The sequence below is a fragment of the Anarrhichthys ocellatus genome, unplaced genomic scaffold (assembly GCF_004355925.1).
Source record: "Anarrhichthys ocellatus isolate YVR2014 unplaced genomic scaffold, GSC_Weel_1.0 scaffold14, whole genome shotgun sequence".
Taxonomy (NCBI): Eukaryota; Metazoa; Chordata; class Actinopteri; order Perciformes; family Anarhichadidae; genus Anarrhichthys; species Anarrhichthys ocellatus.
Window position 1 is genome coordinate 6,285,917 of NW_022280044.1, and position 13,492 is coordinate 6,299,408.

The 13,492-nt window shown below is 42.1% G+C and overlaps 2 protein-coding genes across 2 annotated transcripts in view; one reads left to right on the top strand and one right to left on the bottom strand.

Annotated features, from left to right (window-relative positions):
• Positions 1-875: 875 nt before the first annotated feature.
• On the bottom strand, positions 876-4,895 carry sf3a3 (splicing factor 3a, subunit 3). The gene is made up of 17 exons (XM_031853898.1): positions 4,676-4,895; positions 4,525-4,572; positions 4,156-4,208; positions 3,882-3,987; positions 3,727-3,799; positions 3,489-3,580; positions 3,314-3,396; positions 2,990-3,128; positions 2,842-2,910; positions 2,679-2,746; positions 2,315-2,422; positions 2,135-2,204; positions 1,859-2,023; positions 1,597-1,707; positions 1,391-1,481; positions 1,235-1,290; positions 876-1,134 (listed from the first exon to the last, which is right to left on the bottom strand). The coding sequence occupies exons 1-17, from the start codon at positions 4,769-4,771 to the stop codon at positions 1,057-1,059; spliced, it is 1,506 nt and encodes a 501-aa protein (XP_031709758.1). The 5' UTR covers positions 4,772-4,895; the 3' UTR covers positions 876-1,056.
• Positions 4,896-6,144: 1,249 nt separating this feature from the next.
• Positions 6,145-13,492, top strand: part of LOC116387020 (ubiquitin-conjugating enzyme E2 E2-like) — a 50,976-nt gene continuing 43,628 nt past the window's right edge. Inside the window, exons 1-2 of the mRNA XM_031853711.1 lie at positions 6,145-6,268; positions 8,953-9,150. Of these exons, the coding sequence (XP_031709571.1) occupies positions 8,960-9,150 (191 nt within the window). The 5' untranslated portion in view covers positions 6,145-6,268; positions 8,953-8,959. The remainder of the gene's footprint in view (positions 6,269-8,952; positions 9,151-13,492) is intronic.

Below are 13,492 nucleotides of genomic sequence, written 5' to 3' on the forward strand. Positions count from 1 at the left end.
TTTTCTAACCTGTAAACACATTAAACATGAACTAGAGCTACCGGGAGGCTATGGGCGCAGGTGATGAGCTTTGTCTCTTTATCGAGATCAACAGTTCTGATGAGTTTGGTATTTCATGAAATATTAAGGTTTGCCACAATTTATGCTGCTATTCAATACCTCAGATGTTCATTCCAGATGATCCGCCTTGAAAGTCTCCTGATCTTATTTAAAAGACCTCACATTTACAGAATGATATCACAGATCTTTGGGACAATCATCCTCTGCATACATGACGGTATGAAGGCAGACAGGAGAGTCCACCCAAGAGCCGCAAGTATCAGATCAGCAGAAAATGAATGGGTGAATACTTTGATAATCCCTTACTTTTAATATTTAATGGTTCTAGCATCTTAAATGTGAGGAGTTGCTGCCTTATATTGACTAACGTGATAGTCTTTCTAATTTGGACTGCAGGTCAGACAAAACAAGCCATTGTTCACTGCCCTGTTAATGAGCAGCCTGCATGTGGCACAAAAAGAGCTTCGCTGTATTTAATAGTTTTGTCTTTTGACCATTTTCACAGACTGGCTTTACATTGAGCCTTGATGTCGGTGACAAAAAGGTTTTGGTGTCTTATCTGAATCAATTACTCAGCGCCTTGCCATAACATCCTCCTAGAAACAAAGTGGTGGTATGTAACACCGCCTTCCGCAGTATGAAAAAGAATACAATAAACATTCATGGTGAAATATGTGATCTATGCCAGTAGAAAACCATGAAATGTTATATTTCTGTTTCACTATACGTAGCCTCTTTGGCTATATGTAGAAATCCTTTAAGAGGGAAGACTCACCAGAACATTCAGATTGAATAAACAGGAGATAACAAAGACAAACAGTTGTGACAAAAGTACTCCGTTTATTATAATCAATGGTTGCGACATTACAAAGTCTGTAAAACAACATTACTACTTACAAATAAAAAGAAACATGGGTGATAGAAAATACCGCAAATCTTAAAAGGACGCTTGTTACTCGTAGATTTCTTTTCTGTGTGACTCTTGTTCTCCTCAATCTACAGCAGGCCTTGTCTCTTCAGATCCTCGTAGGTCTTCTTGTTGACCACGTTGCCACTCGAGTCCTCGTACTCTTCCTGAAAAAATACACATGAGTCACAGAATGAGCATTGCGATATAAAGCAGGAAGCGCCGTTTCCCCAACAAGTCGTCCTGATTCCATCCGTGTGGACTCACCTCTGTGTCTGGCTGCCACCGCTCTGATGCCTTCTGGGACTTCAGCTTTGCCCACACTGGAGTAACAAACAAACAAACACATTATTGAAACAAACTTCCAAAACTCTTAAAAAAAAAAAAAAACATGTTCATAACGAGCGAGACGAGGACTCTTACAAGAGACAGCGTCCTCGATCTGTGTGACGTTGGCGAAGTGAGCAGTGTTGGGGATTCCCAGGCAGCGCATACCGTGAGCATGCCTCCATTCCTGCAAAACACAAAATACACTTTTGTTGTTCTGGGACGTTGAGCGTGTTTGAAGACGCGCAGATTTCAGACTCGCTCCGTAAACAACGAAGATGTAACGTAAAAACCAAACGTACCGCAAAGTGCCTCTGGAAGGCTTTGGGTCCCCTGTAAGTGTAGTTTCCACAGATCTCACAGTTGTAGTTGATGTTCAGCCCGTGGAGTTTGTAGAGCCAGTATGGAATTGGCTACAGGGAATAAAACAGCAGTCAGAGAACAGGACACACATCTTTATTCAATAACCGTAGACATGTGTAAGTAAACCCCCCCCCCGCTGAGCCAACAAAGACCCCGCTAATAGTGTAAATGTGTTGGTTTCAAACAAACGCGTGGCGTCACCTTGCCGTCCCAGCCCAGCGGCAGGTTCTTGGGGTTGTAGATGATCTCGTTGTCCTCGTCTTCGCTCTCGCTCTCGCTGAGCTGCTCCTCATCCTCTTCCTCGCGCTCCTCTCCGGTCCTGGCCTGTTTCCTCTGGACGTTCTCGTGAGTCAGCTGCCTCTGCTCCTGTAGCCGCCAAGGATGATGGAAACGGTCACGTTTGAGCCTACAATGGAGCCAGCTAACGCTTTTCTCTAGATGTCATGACTGCAACAGTCGATATATATATTCACTCACCCCGAGGATCTCCACATATTCATAGACTTGAGCTTCCAGGAAGGCAATTTCCTTGTTACGCTCCGTGTCCCTGCAGAAGTGATGGATGGAATATGTTATGAATTATGAATTAATGAGCGCGATCATAAGACACTGTCGGCATTAGATTGGATTTTTTTTTTTTTTTTTACACCCGCTTACTTTTTAGGGCCTTTGGCTTTGGGATTCTTGGCGAACAGTGACGGGTCCAGCAACTCCAGTGATTTGCCTTTTGTGCTGAAGAGCCTCTGAGCTCTCTCCTCCAGAGTCCTGTCCAACACACACACACACACACACACACACACACACTCAATCAGCTGTCCCAACTTCATGCACAATGTGCAATAATAGGTGCATTGCACTTATAAATATCAAATGTCAAACAAAGTGAAGTAACTAAATGCTTCCACTTCTCACGACCTGAACTTTGAAGAACTTATGAGAGTTTTGCATTCAGTTATTCAAGACTTTTCAGATACATATCAGTTTATTGTCATTAGTTTCAGAATGCAAACGACATTCTCACCCTCCACATTTCAGCCCCAACGCCATGAGGGCAGACTTCAACCTGTCCAGACCCAAAGAAGCCAACTCCTGCGGAGAGGAGTAAGAGAAACACATCAGTCGTATGAATGAGCAACGATAGGAGAAAAAGATAGATCTCTGAATATGAGCACTTCATGTTTTACCTCCCAAGAAGAAAAGGCAGAGAGGTCCAGATGAGCTCCAGAATGTGTCAACGCACTGCTCGTCTCTTTCTACAGTTAAAAAAGCAAACGGGTCAGATGAGACGTACGGCCAAACCTCTAACCACCTCCACATGTGAACAGAACTTACCGGCCAGCCTGGGAAGGTCCCGTTGTCCCATTTCTTTTCAAAGTCTATCAGCACTTTGCCGTAGAGCTCGTTCTGGTCCAGCAGAGGTTTGACCCGGTCTGTGTAGTCCTGCAGATACTCCAGCAGCATCTCCAAATACCTGCACAAACAACCACCACCACCACCACACGGGGTTAACACATATCCAACTCTACACACGTGTATGCAGCATTTATAATATATTGAAAAGGTCCATGATACGTCATTAAGTCAAGGTGGGATCACGACAGCTAGATATGTTTTCTACTGCAAGTTCCGTACAGCTGTTAAGTATGATGGACCTACTTTTTGTATTCAGCGTTCTTCCTGTCCTTGGGGATGTCAAACAGCTGGTCGAATGAAGACAGATAAGAGATGTACTCGAGTTTCTGTCGGGAAAGAGCAAAGGAAGTGGTTCAAACAAACTGCTTTAGTTTGGAGGAAGAGCATGAAGTATGCAGACTTTAAAGGGGGTCTTTACGTCGGCTCCCTTCAGGTTGATGTACTTCAGGTAGCAGTCGTGGAGGTCGAGGTAGCGGCCGTATCCTTCCTCGTCAGAGAACTCCACCAGGTCTGCGGAAGACAAAGACAATCAGAGCAGTGTGTTAGCCATCAGTCTTAGCTGGTTTACAGGGTAGATCCCTACGCTGGTCGGCTGACCCTCCACAGAGCAAATCATCATAAGAAAGCCTGGAATAAACGTGTAGATTTAGACTCACTCTGAGCCTCCTCGCTGGGGTTTTCTCTGGCCTTCATCAGCTCCTCAAACTCTACAGACATGGGAATGGAAATCTAAAAGAGGCAAATGAAAGCATTAATGTCAAAAGGTTTGCATGGTCTCAAATTAAGACTTCAGAAGTAAGAGGTTAAATACCTCATTTGGGTGCTTTCTGTGAAACTCCTTTATGTGTTTCAGTCTGTTGTAGAATTCTGCAAACTCATTCGGTCCGGAGATCGCAGCAAGTTCATCTTTTCTCATTCTGTCGATAAGAAGAAGAAATCCATGTTCAAGTTTACAGACTGTGTTTAAATATGGTGAAAGTCCTGTTTCCAGTTTGATAAAAGGACGATACCAACACATGGACACACACTGGATTAGAGTCAAGGTTTGGTGTCTTCACTTTAACTGGAGCAGGTTAGTCACTCACCCATCTTTGTCTTCATAGGAGTCTCTGAGATTTCCACTCACTTCCATATACCTCTGTCAAAAGATAGATTATTCAACATGACCGTAGAACTGACTCAGACCTGCATTACTCTCTGTTACATGGAGAAAACATCTCACCAAACTACTCTCTAATTACTGTCCAATGTAACAATACATTGTAAGTGTGCTTAATTATCGCAGTGCACAAATTAGAGATCCAAAAGTTTTTTAGTTATTCTTGTTGCCATATAGATGATATAAATTAGCTAAACGTACCTAAGGAAATGCTAACCTTCCTATCTAACTTATAGGCAACGTTAGCACGTTACGTGTTTAACTTTAAACCAAATAATACTCGTTTTTAACTCACATCCAACATTGCTCTTGTTCGATGGTCAGAGTTTATCTGATCCCGCAGCTGTCGGACAAAGACACAAAGAAAACACAAGTCAACTTACAGTTTATTTCCCATGTTTGCAGTATTGATTAGCAGTCGTTGCTAATGCTAGCATAGCTCTTACCGTGGACTTCTTATGCAACATTTCTTTAGTTTTAGCATCCATTAGCCTCTCTTTCTCCTCGTGATAGCGACGCTGTTGCTCTAAAATAGTCTCCATTGTTTATAAATATGTCGTGACTTTTATTAAAGACGAAACAAATCCCTCTAACTCGTTGGAATGGAAATGTATCAGCCCCCCGCCGATTCTGCTACGTTTGTTTTTCAATGGCGCATGTCGGGAAGTTTAACGTCCGTCACTGAACTCGGTGGAGAGAAACATCGACCGCATAAAAGGTTCCGCGGTGGTGACTTGGTCCTTGAACAATAGCGTTAAGTATTTCTAAAATATTAATTAATTAATTTACAAAATATAATATAGTACGTATAGTCAAGGAATTGCAACATTTGGAGGAGATAGTGGTCACTTAGTTATCTATCTATCTATATTTACATAGTCACTTAAAATATGTACCTGTGGTGTTTTAAAGCTGTTCATTCCAACTTGTTTTAGATTAATTGATTAATGGGCCCTTTTCCTCCTCACAGGAGCAGGTTACCGAGCACAGACACCACTAACAACTCCGAGTGTGGACCTTCTTCAACAGTCTATGGTATGGACTGTAAATTATTATATATTTATGTTTGTTATTATTATCTCGAATATAGTTTTTTTTTAATCCTGGCGCACACTTTTCAAGCAAGATGGATCTGTTCCTCTCTTTTGCACACTTCCTTTGTAGTCTACTATCACCAAAGCCTGCCATAACGCTTCACAGAGCACACACAGTTTGCGCGGACTCGCGTGGGAGCGCGCACGGAGGCGGTCTGATTTGTCAAGCTGCGTCAAACAAAAGAAAATGAAATCGGAACTGAAGGATTCTCTGCCTAAACATAAAATAATGAAGTCCAGTAGTCTGCTGGGTGCAGGATAATGTTATTCCTTTTGTGACAAAACGATTTAAAAATAATTAATAGTTTATTGTAACGTTTTTTCTTTGATGTGATTTTTATTTCATTTTCAAGGTACGGTTTGCCACTTTGTGTCCAAATTTTAGTTATTGTCTCTTCAAGAGCAATCATTGAAGAAGAGCAGTGTAAGGTTGTTGTTTATTTGTTTTGTTAAATCTTTGCACTATTGTTTAGTTAGTTAATTTTATTATTATTATATTTCATTGTATATATTGTATATTTTTATATTCAATATTTTTTACTCTGTTATTTGCATTGCTTTACCTGTACCATAAATGCTGCTGTAGCGAAAAAGTGAGGATGAACCTGTTAGATTAAAGTATATTTATTAGACGCAGTCTGACTTTTTTGAAAGGTGTCACCTCACTTATGTTTCACTTAAAAAAAAAAAAAAAAAAAAAAAGACGTGAGAACGTGCCCATTTAGGCTTTTACTTTGCCAGCTTAAAACCGGAAACGATGCGTGTAATTGCTGATAACTTGACCGTCGCGGGAATTTTTTTTTTTTTAGCACATTCTCTCGCAGTCAGTCAAAGCAACGGGCGGAAAGCAGCGGACAACCAGCGTTACAGGTTTACGGAATACACAGTGGACACATTATCACACCTTTCTCCTTCTGCCGCCGCGCGTCCAGCCTGCTCATAAAGGTCAGTATCGTCCTCTAACCGCTCAACTCTGCAGACGGAATAAAGGGTTATTATGGTGTCTTGTGGAGGGAGGGGGCGGCTGTGGTCGGGGGGTAAAAAAAGAGAGAGAGAGAGGGGGGGGGATTCATTCCGTCTATTGTGCAGGAGCAGATTTGGGCAGCGGTCAGCTCGAGCCCCGATCTTGGATCGGGTTTTATTAATTGGATGGAGCGTGCTTGTTGGTCTTCTTCGACCTCCATCGAGACGTCTCCTAACGAGGCTGTCTTTGCTGCTCACTCCTCGGGGGCTCCTGCAACATGAGCCCGGTAGATACGTGCCTTCCTCTGCGTGAATAGAGAGAACGTCTCTCTGCACGGAACTCCGTGCAAAATATCAACCATTTAAAACCTGCTCCATTGCAACACCCATTGCACCAAACAGCACGAGCAATACAAATTAAACTTCTGTAATAGGTAGTCCCGAAACCCTTTCCAACTGAAATATGTTGGCTTTACAGTGAGAACCAAATGTCAAAGTTTAAATGTTTTTAAATAAAGAACTGGTTTGTTAAGGGTACTACAACATATTTTAATTTAAATAAGGTTTAAAGCAAAATAATCTATTTTTTGTCTTTTAAAATGAGGGGACTGAATGTATTGGGGCTGTCGGTTCTCTCTGGGGTGTGATTATTATTGTTTTGTTTTTTGTAGGCCTGCTCAATAACACACACCTTGGTTATGGTTGAGGTGTTTTGACAGTTTCACACCTGAAGGGGAAACAACAACAACAACAAACATCTGCCCAATAGATGTGCTGCTTTGTCTGCAACTTTTCCTCTCAGTGTGTTTTGTCCTCACCTGACAACATCTTCCACATTATAACAACAGCTCATCCTGAGAGGATCCAATTCACCAGAGCATGTAAACGTTATCACCTTTTAAATGACGCCCCTCCGTATCACCCTAACCCGTATAATCCCCCAATTATCTCCCATATCGGCTCACCACCAAATGCAGTTAATTGCATCAGATAGCCCGTGTGTGTGCAGTGGCTGTTTGTCAAATGTCAGACGCGGAGTCGGCCTGCCAAAGCTCGCTGTCGTGTTTATTGAACAATCTGTCCTTACTTCTGTCCAATTTGATATTCATTTCGGCTCAACGGCACGCAGCGGAGACCCAGCCGTTCATCTAGTATCATACATCTTTCGTGGCAGACGTGGGAATGTAAACAGAGGCGTTCACCTTGACGTTCACACAAACACACGCAGAGTGGTGGAGGATTCAGTGAACATGACCTTGTAGGTGTCTTTTTATTATTGAGACTCGAGGCTTGTGACCAGCGGACGTTCAACTCGACTGATTTCTGGATGAGTGGTGAAAGATCTGTGGTCTGTAAATGTACTTCTTTACCCTCTGTAGCTACAAACATACCTCTGTAGGGGGGTACAAGATTACCCTCTCATGCTTATAATAGTAAACTAATAATCCAGGCAGTGTTGAAATTAGTGCCACTATTAAAAAGATTCACTTTTCTCAAATAAGCGTTTTGCTGAGAGCCGTTGAGAGGCACTTGAGATCCTCCCAGTCTTGCATATAGCATTTTAAATATTACATTCTAATTGAGCTTTAAGATATTTAACTTTAATATTGACACATTTGCTCTCCCAAAAGAAGAAACAACAACATATAAGTCAGTCTCTCCAAAGCAAGATGTTCTTTTAGAAACGGTGCAATTATTCTCTGCAGAGTCAACTTCTTTAACAATTACAAGGCTTACATTGAACAAACCTCTTCTCATTAACACAGAACTAATGCACCTCAGTGCGTTTAACACAACGTGTGATGGCTCCATCTTCTCAAGGGGGAGACTTGTCTGCTTTCTCTCGGCTTTCCAAAGTGAACTGAATATCTTTGGTGGTCGAACAAACCAAGCAAAAGGAAGTCGGGATCGACATATTTCACACTTGTGATCAATTGATCAAGAAAATAAGCAGCTTGATAACAATAATCATTAGTTGCAGTTCAAGTTTAATGAATGACTTTTCCTCATTCATAAAGAAACTCAACACTATCTAAATATGATGAGATAAGTCTAAGATATGTGCACGATATTACTGACAAACTACACTACTGACTCAGCGATAAACCCTGAATATTCGACTAAGGTTGAAGATATGATATGGTCATAAAAAGTTGATGGACAGAAAGTTTGCTAACACTTTCTATGACGCCCATGTTTATAATGCATCATAAACATACTTATAATGCATACTCTTTACTTAAAGCACCCATTAGTGTCATTTATAATCACATAATGCATTATAACAGTGATTATGATGCATTATATTAGTGATTATAATGCATTAAATGTATCACGACCATGGTCATTATAATACACTCTCATCCTTGAGTCAGTGAGTAGATTATTATGATACTTGACCTTATGTCAATATAAAATGCCTTATAATATGTTGTTATTGTTGTGAAGCATTATGCATATGTATGAGTGCCTATAAATATACGGCGCTTTAAGCTAATTCTAAGGCATCTGAATGTTTGCACTGCATTATAGAAATGGGCATCAGTTGTTCAGACGGGCCATTTGAAGTTGTTACTGGTAAATCGTGATGAGCATTTTTAAATGCATGCTGTCTTTGTGGCTTCGGTATCCATAACTCTGCATATGTGTGTGTTTGTGTGTGTCAGTGTCAGCATGTCCAGTGAGGTGCAGCCGAGGCCGGACGACAGCCCCAACACTAGTGGGGGAAGCTCGGACGCCGAGCAGAGGGAGGCGGCTCCACCGGAGCAGCCGGGCCCCGAGCAGCGGGACCAGACCCAGCCCAAGAAGAAGGAGGCCAAAATCTCCAGCAAGACCGCCGCCAAGCTCTCCACCAGCGCCAAGAGGTAGACGTGCCGCTCCCTCTTCTACGTTACGTTACGGGTTTCCCTTGAGAAGCAGTGCAGGCTGTCACCTTCTGTGGACAATTAGCTGATCCACAGAAAGTTAACAATTCAATCGGGATGAATCGTTTGAGTCGTTAATCAGGCTGAAGTAGAGACGGTTCTCTGGTTCATGTGAGGATGTGCTGCTTGTCTTTGTGTTGAATTCTTTGTGTGTTTTTGACTGTTGGTTGGACCAAAACAAAACATTTGAAAGTGTCACCTTGGGCTCTGTGAAATCAATCCCCTTTGTCCCCTTGATTTAAAAAGCTAATGAAGAAATCAATCGATAATGAAAATAGTCATTCGTTACTATGCTAATGACACGGTTTTCTTTGTCCGCTCAGCCGCCGACTCGTATTTAATTCTCCCAAACAAACGAGTGGAAGTAAACGCATCACTTCCAGACACATGTGCCACTTAGTCGCAGCGAGGAAATCTTTGTTTTTTTGTTTAATGAACGTCTTGTTGTCCAGTCATAGTATTAGTTACGACTACAGCAGCGAAGGAACACAGTTCTATGCGTCCTCTTTGAGCTATTATAAGAGAGCACTGAGCACAAGGTTTAAATAGATTATGATTATGATACAATCTGCTCCATTATGTATTAATGGCTGTCTGGTGATCACCTGTACTGTAAAGCGCCCGGTCGCACCATAACGTGACATTAACGTGTCTCTGTGACGGAGGTGTTGACGATTGGTGGTGTGCTGTTTACTTGTGCTCTCGGTTGCTTACTCGACAGTAATTTAAAGGGATTTCATTTCATCGTTAAAATATGGGGGAATGAACAAAGGTTTTCAGACATTCATATTCATGTTGCGCTCGGTTGTTCACTCATAAAGGGACAGAAATAGTCGTGTAAAGAATGGGACGGAGAGAAAAGGAGAGAAATTGAAACCCGTGGCTCCTTTTTCTCCTCCACACAGCTGACGAATCATTATTGAGAAAAGTGTTAATTAACTCATAAAAGGCAGGTTGAGACACAATAATCATTCAAACAGAAATAACTGCGCACACACAATCTTTCCCTCACAGGCATATATACACACGATTGCTCTTTGTCTGTATTGAGATCACCATCACACAGGGGCATAAAATGAGAGAATGAATGAATCCATGGCCCCCAGTGCATGCTGGGACGGTTCTTAACACACCTACCTCGTGCAACCACATGGTTTCAACTCATTCTGCCCTTTTTTTCAAAATAAGAGCGCTAAATTAGGATTGTCGGATTATCAGCTACGGAAACCTGACAGTGCCCCTGAGCGGGCAGGTTTTCACTCGCTGTTTGACCATCAAACGAGCACTTTGGTTGAAGCATGGTGACGTCTGAAGGGTCACATGTGAAAGAGAAATGAGTGCCTTCACGCCACAGTATAGTTTCAGCGGCATGGAACTAAATCGAAACCATCTACTCGCTTTGGCCAGCGTGTAGCCAAGTCTGTCCACTGATCTATTTCTATGAAATCCTCTGCATTGTGCTCTCGTAACGAAGAACAAAAACCCTGCGTCCACAGGAGACTGTTTGAAATAAATACAGAGGTGACTTCTTATCACCAGAGTTGGCTGCAACATAAAAAATAAGGACCTTGAGGGTAACCATTTTATAGGAAGGTTGACAGGCACGGTGTTATTTAGTTGCTTTTCAGCGCTCGCTCCTGTAATAAATCATCGGCTGCTCCACACAGAAGCCAAAGCCGGTGTTTTCCATCATAAAAACTAGGCTCCGACGATATTGACTTATTTGCATGTGTCGAGGCATGCAGAATGTAATAGTTTAGTGCTTGCGGTGTCTCGAGGGATTATGAAATGCAATGAGCTGTGGAACATTGCAGAAAAGGAGTGTTTTGGTTAAAGAGGCAATGCACAAGCAAGAGGAACTCTCGGTATAATCAGTGCTCCCCCCCCCCCTCGGATTCCACCGGCCTCTTTCATTGCACCACTCTCCATAACAGGTCCCCAGCTTCTGTCGTCAAATGTGCCACCTCAGGAAATACTGCAGATAAAATTACACAGCACGCACTCGGGCTGAGAATGACTCCATAACCGTGGAGATTGTATTACAGGCTCCTTTGCAAATATATGTCTTTTTTCCCCCCTCCTTCCCCAAGTCATTTCCTCACAGAGGAGAGTTTAAAGAAAAATCCTTCCCCCCCCTGGATACTCTTAGTTTTGTGTTATGTATCATCAACCAACCTATGAAGTATACTCCATTCTAGGAGTTATTTTATGTGGAGGTGTTATTGGCATTCTTGTACTTACAGTCCTTTAGCTGGCCTTGTATTCTGCAGTTACTGTTTTTTTTCCCAGAATACTAACAAAAGCAGGAACAACAGCAGATTGTACCAACAGTTGTGGGTTTTTTGTACACAAGACGACATATATTTAAAACACAATATACCCAGTGAACCATCATGCCAGTGTCATCTCAAAATAGGGAACCAGTAGGTGAAATTAGAGTGTGCACCTCTGTGTCTGTCCACGGCTTGTCTCACATTCTGCTGCAGGTAACTGCTTAATATTAATTATACAGTTTAATCATCACAGTGTGAAGTAAAGCACAATCGTTATTGGGGCAATTTTCAGTGAAAAATGTGCAGTCGGGACATCTGCATTTATCTTTTCTATTCGCCGATCCCTGATAATGTTACATTGTGAACGACAAATCAGTTGAAATTGACAGGAGAGCTATTAACGATAGCAGCGGCGCTAACGAACTCAGGTTCCGTTCAGTTACATTGTGATGCGTTCAGGCTCTGTTCAGTGAAAAATGAGTATTGGGGCGAAGGTAGATTAAAACATCATCATGATGTGTTCAAATGTATTGTCGTAAAAAATGTAGTGTCGGTGAGAAACTTGAATAAATCCAGTTTGAAGGGGATGTTTTCACAACAACATAAATAGATATTAGAGAGGGAACTACAACCTGTTTACACTAGCTCTAAGCAGCTTATAATACATCATTAAAACTACTAATGATGTGTTTGTTTTTATCAGTAAAAATACCATCTTTTATTTCATAATCCTTTGAATTGTGTTTTTATGCCAAAAAAACAACCTATAAATGACTCTAACAAAGTAAAAGGATAACATTTAGAATGTTTGATGGTTGACACTCACTGCAGAGTGGTTGAAATGATGTTTTCCTTGTTGCTGATCCGATCCGTGACTCAAATCCGTGATTTGATCCGAACCGTGAGTTGTATGATCCGTTGCACCCCCCCTAATGGCTGCATGCTCAAGGACCTCTCTTGTTTGCAGTGATTCACACTCTGCCGTCGACTGCCTTGTGACTCCTCCCTCACTACAGCTTGTTGAGTTTCATTTGTGTGTCTTTTTTTTTTGTCACTAGTTTTTGAGTGAAGTGCGTTTTCTGACACCTTGCAGCCCCGTTAGTGTCTAGACGGAGGGATGGCCAATTGTAGGTTGTCCTCATTCAATCACACCGCCATCCACTGTTTGCTGCAGACACACCTGGCAGAGCTCTGCTATCCACTGAGTGCACCTTTCTAGAAAATGTAACCGGCGTCGACACTTTTGTCTTGATAATTACTCGTGATTGACAGAAAAATAAACGGCGCAGCACGTCCGCACACGTCATTATCCCTAATCGCCTCCGATTCCTCCATTCTGCACATTGCATGCAGTAGATGTTCTCTTCAGTGTGCAATAAAGTAGCATTTTAGGACGCTTGACAACGGACTCTTCTCAAGCAGCAAAATGGTTGGAGTGCAATGTAAATGAGCCCCAAATTGCTCTGCAGTGTGACTGTTGCACATCCATTCATTGCCGTGTCGAGGCTGAAACAATACATCATGTCAACATCGACCGCTTGTCTTTCCTCTCCCTCTCTCTTTCTCTCTCTCTCTCTCTCGCAATAGCAGATTATTTTTTACATCCCGGCCAACAAACAGCTGAGTGAAGAGACGGCACGATCGATAAGAGTACTCAATTATTTTAGTCTTTTTGTTTTAAAAGCGTTCCCTGAGCTTTTTCAGTTACAGCAGTAGAGTAAGAACGTGAAAACAAGTTGGAAGGGGAGTGAAAAAGGAAAAAACAAAAAACAAATGTTTTTGTTTCTCAATGCAGAACAGCTCGCGTCCTTGGGAGTTCAAACTTGGCAAATTGATTTTCCAGAGTCCAGACTTGAGGACGCAGTACACTTTACGTACCCTTCGTCACACGGACACCATCAGCTCAGCCTAAATCTGATACTCTAAGGTTTGGCTCGGCTCAAGTATACGCTGCAATAGTTTTCACTCGATAGTTTTTTGATAGATTTCACATTTTAAGCACTTTGATG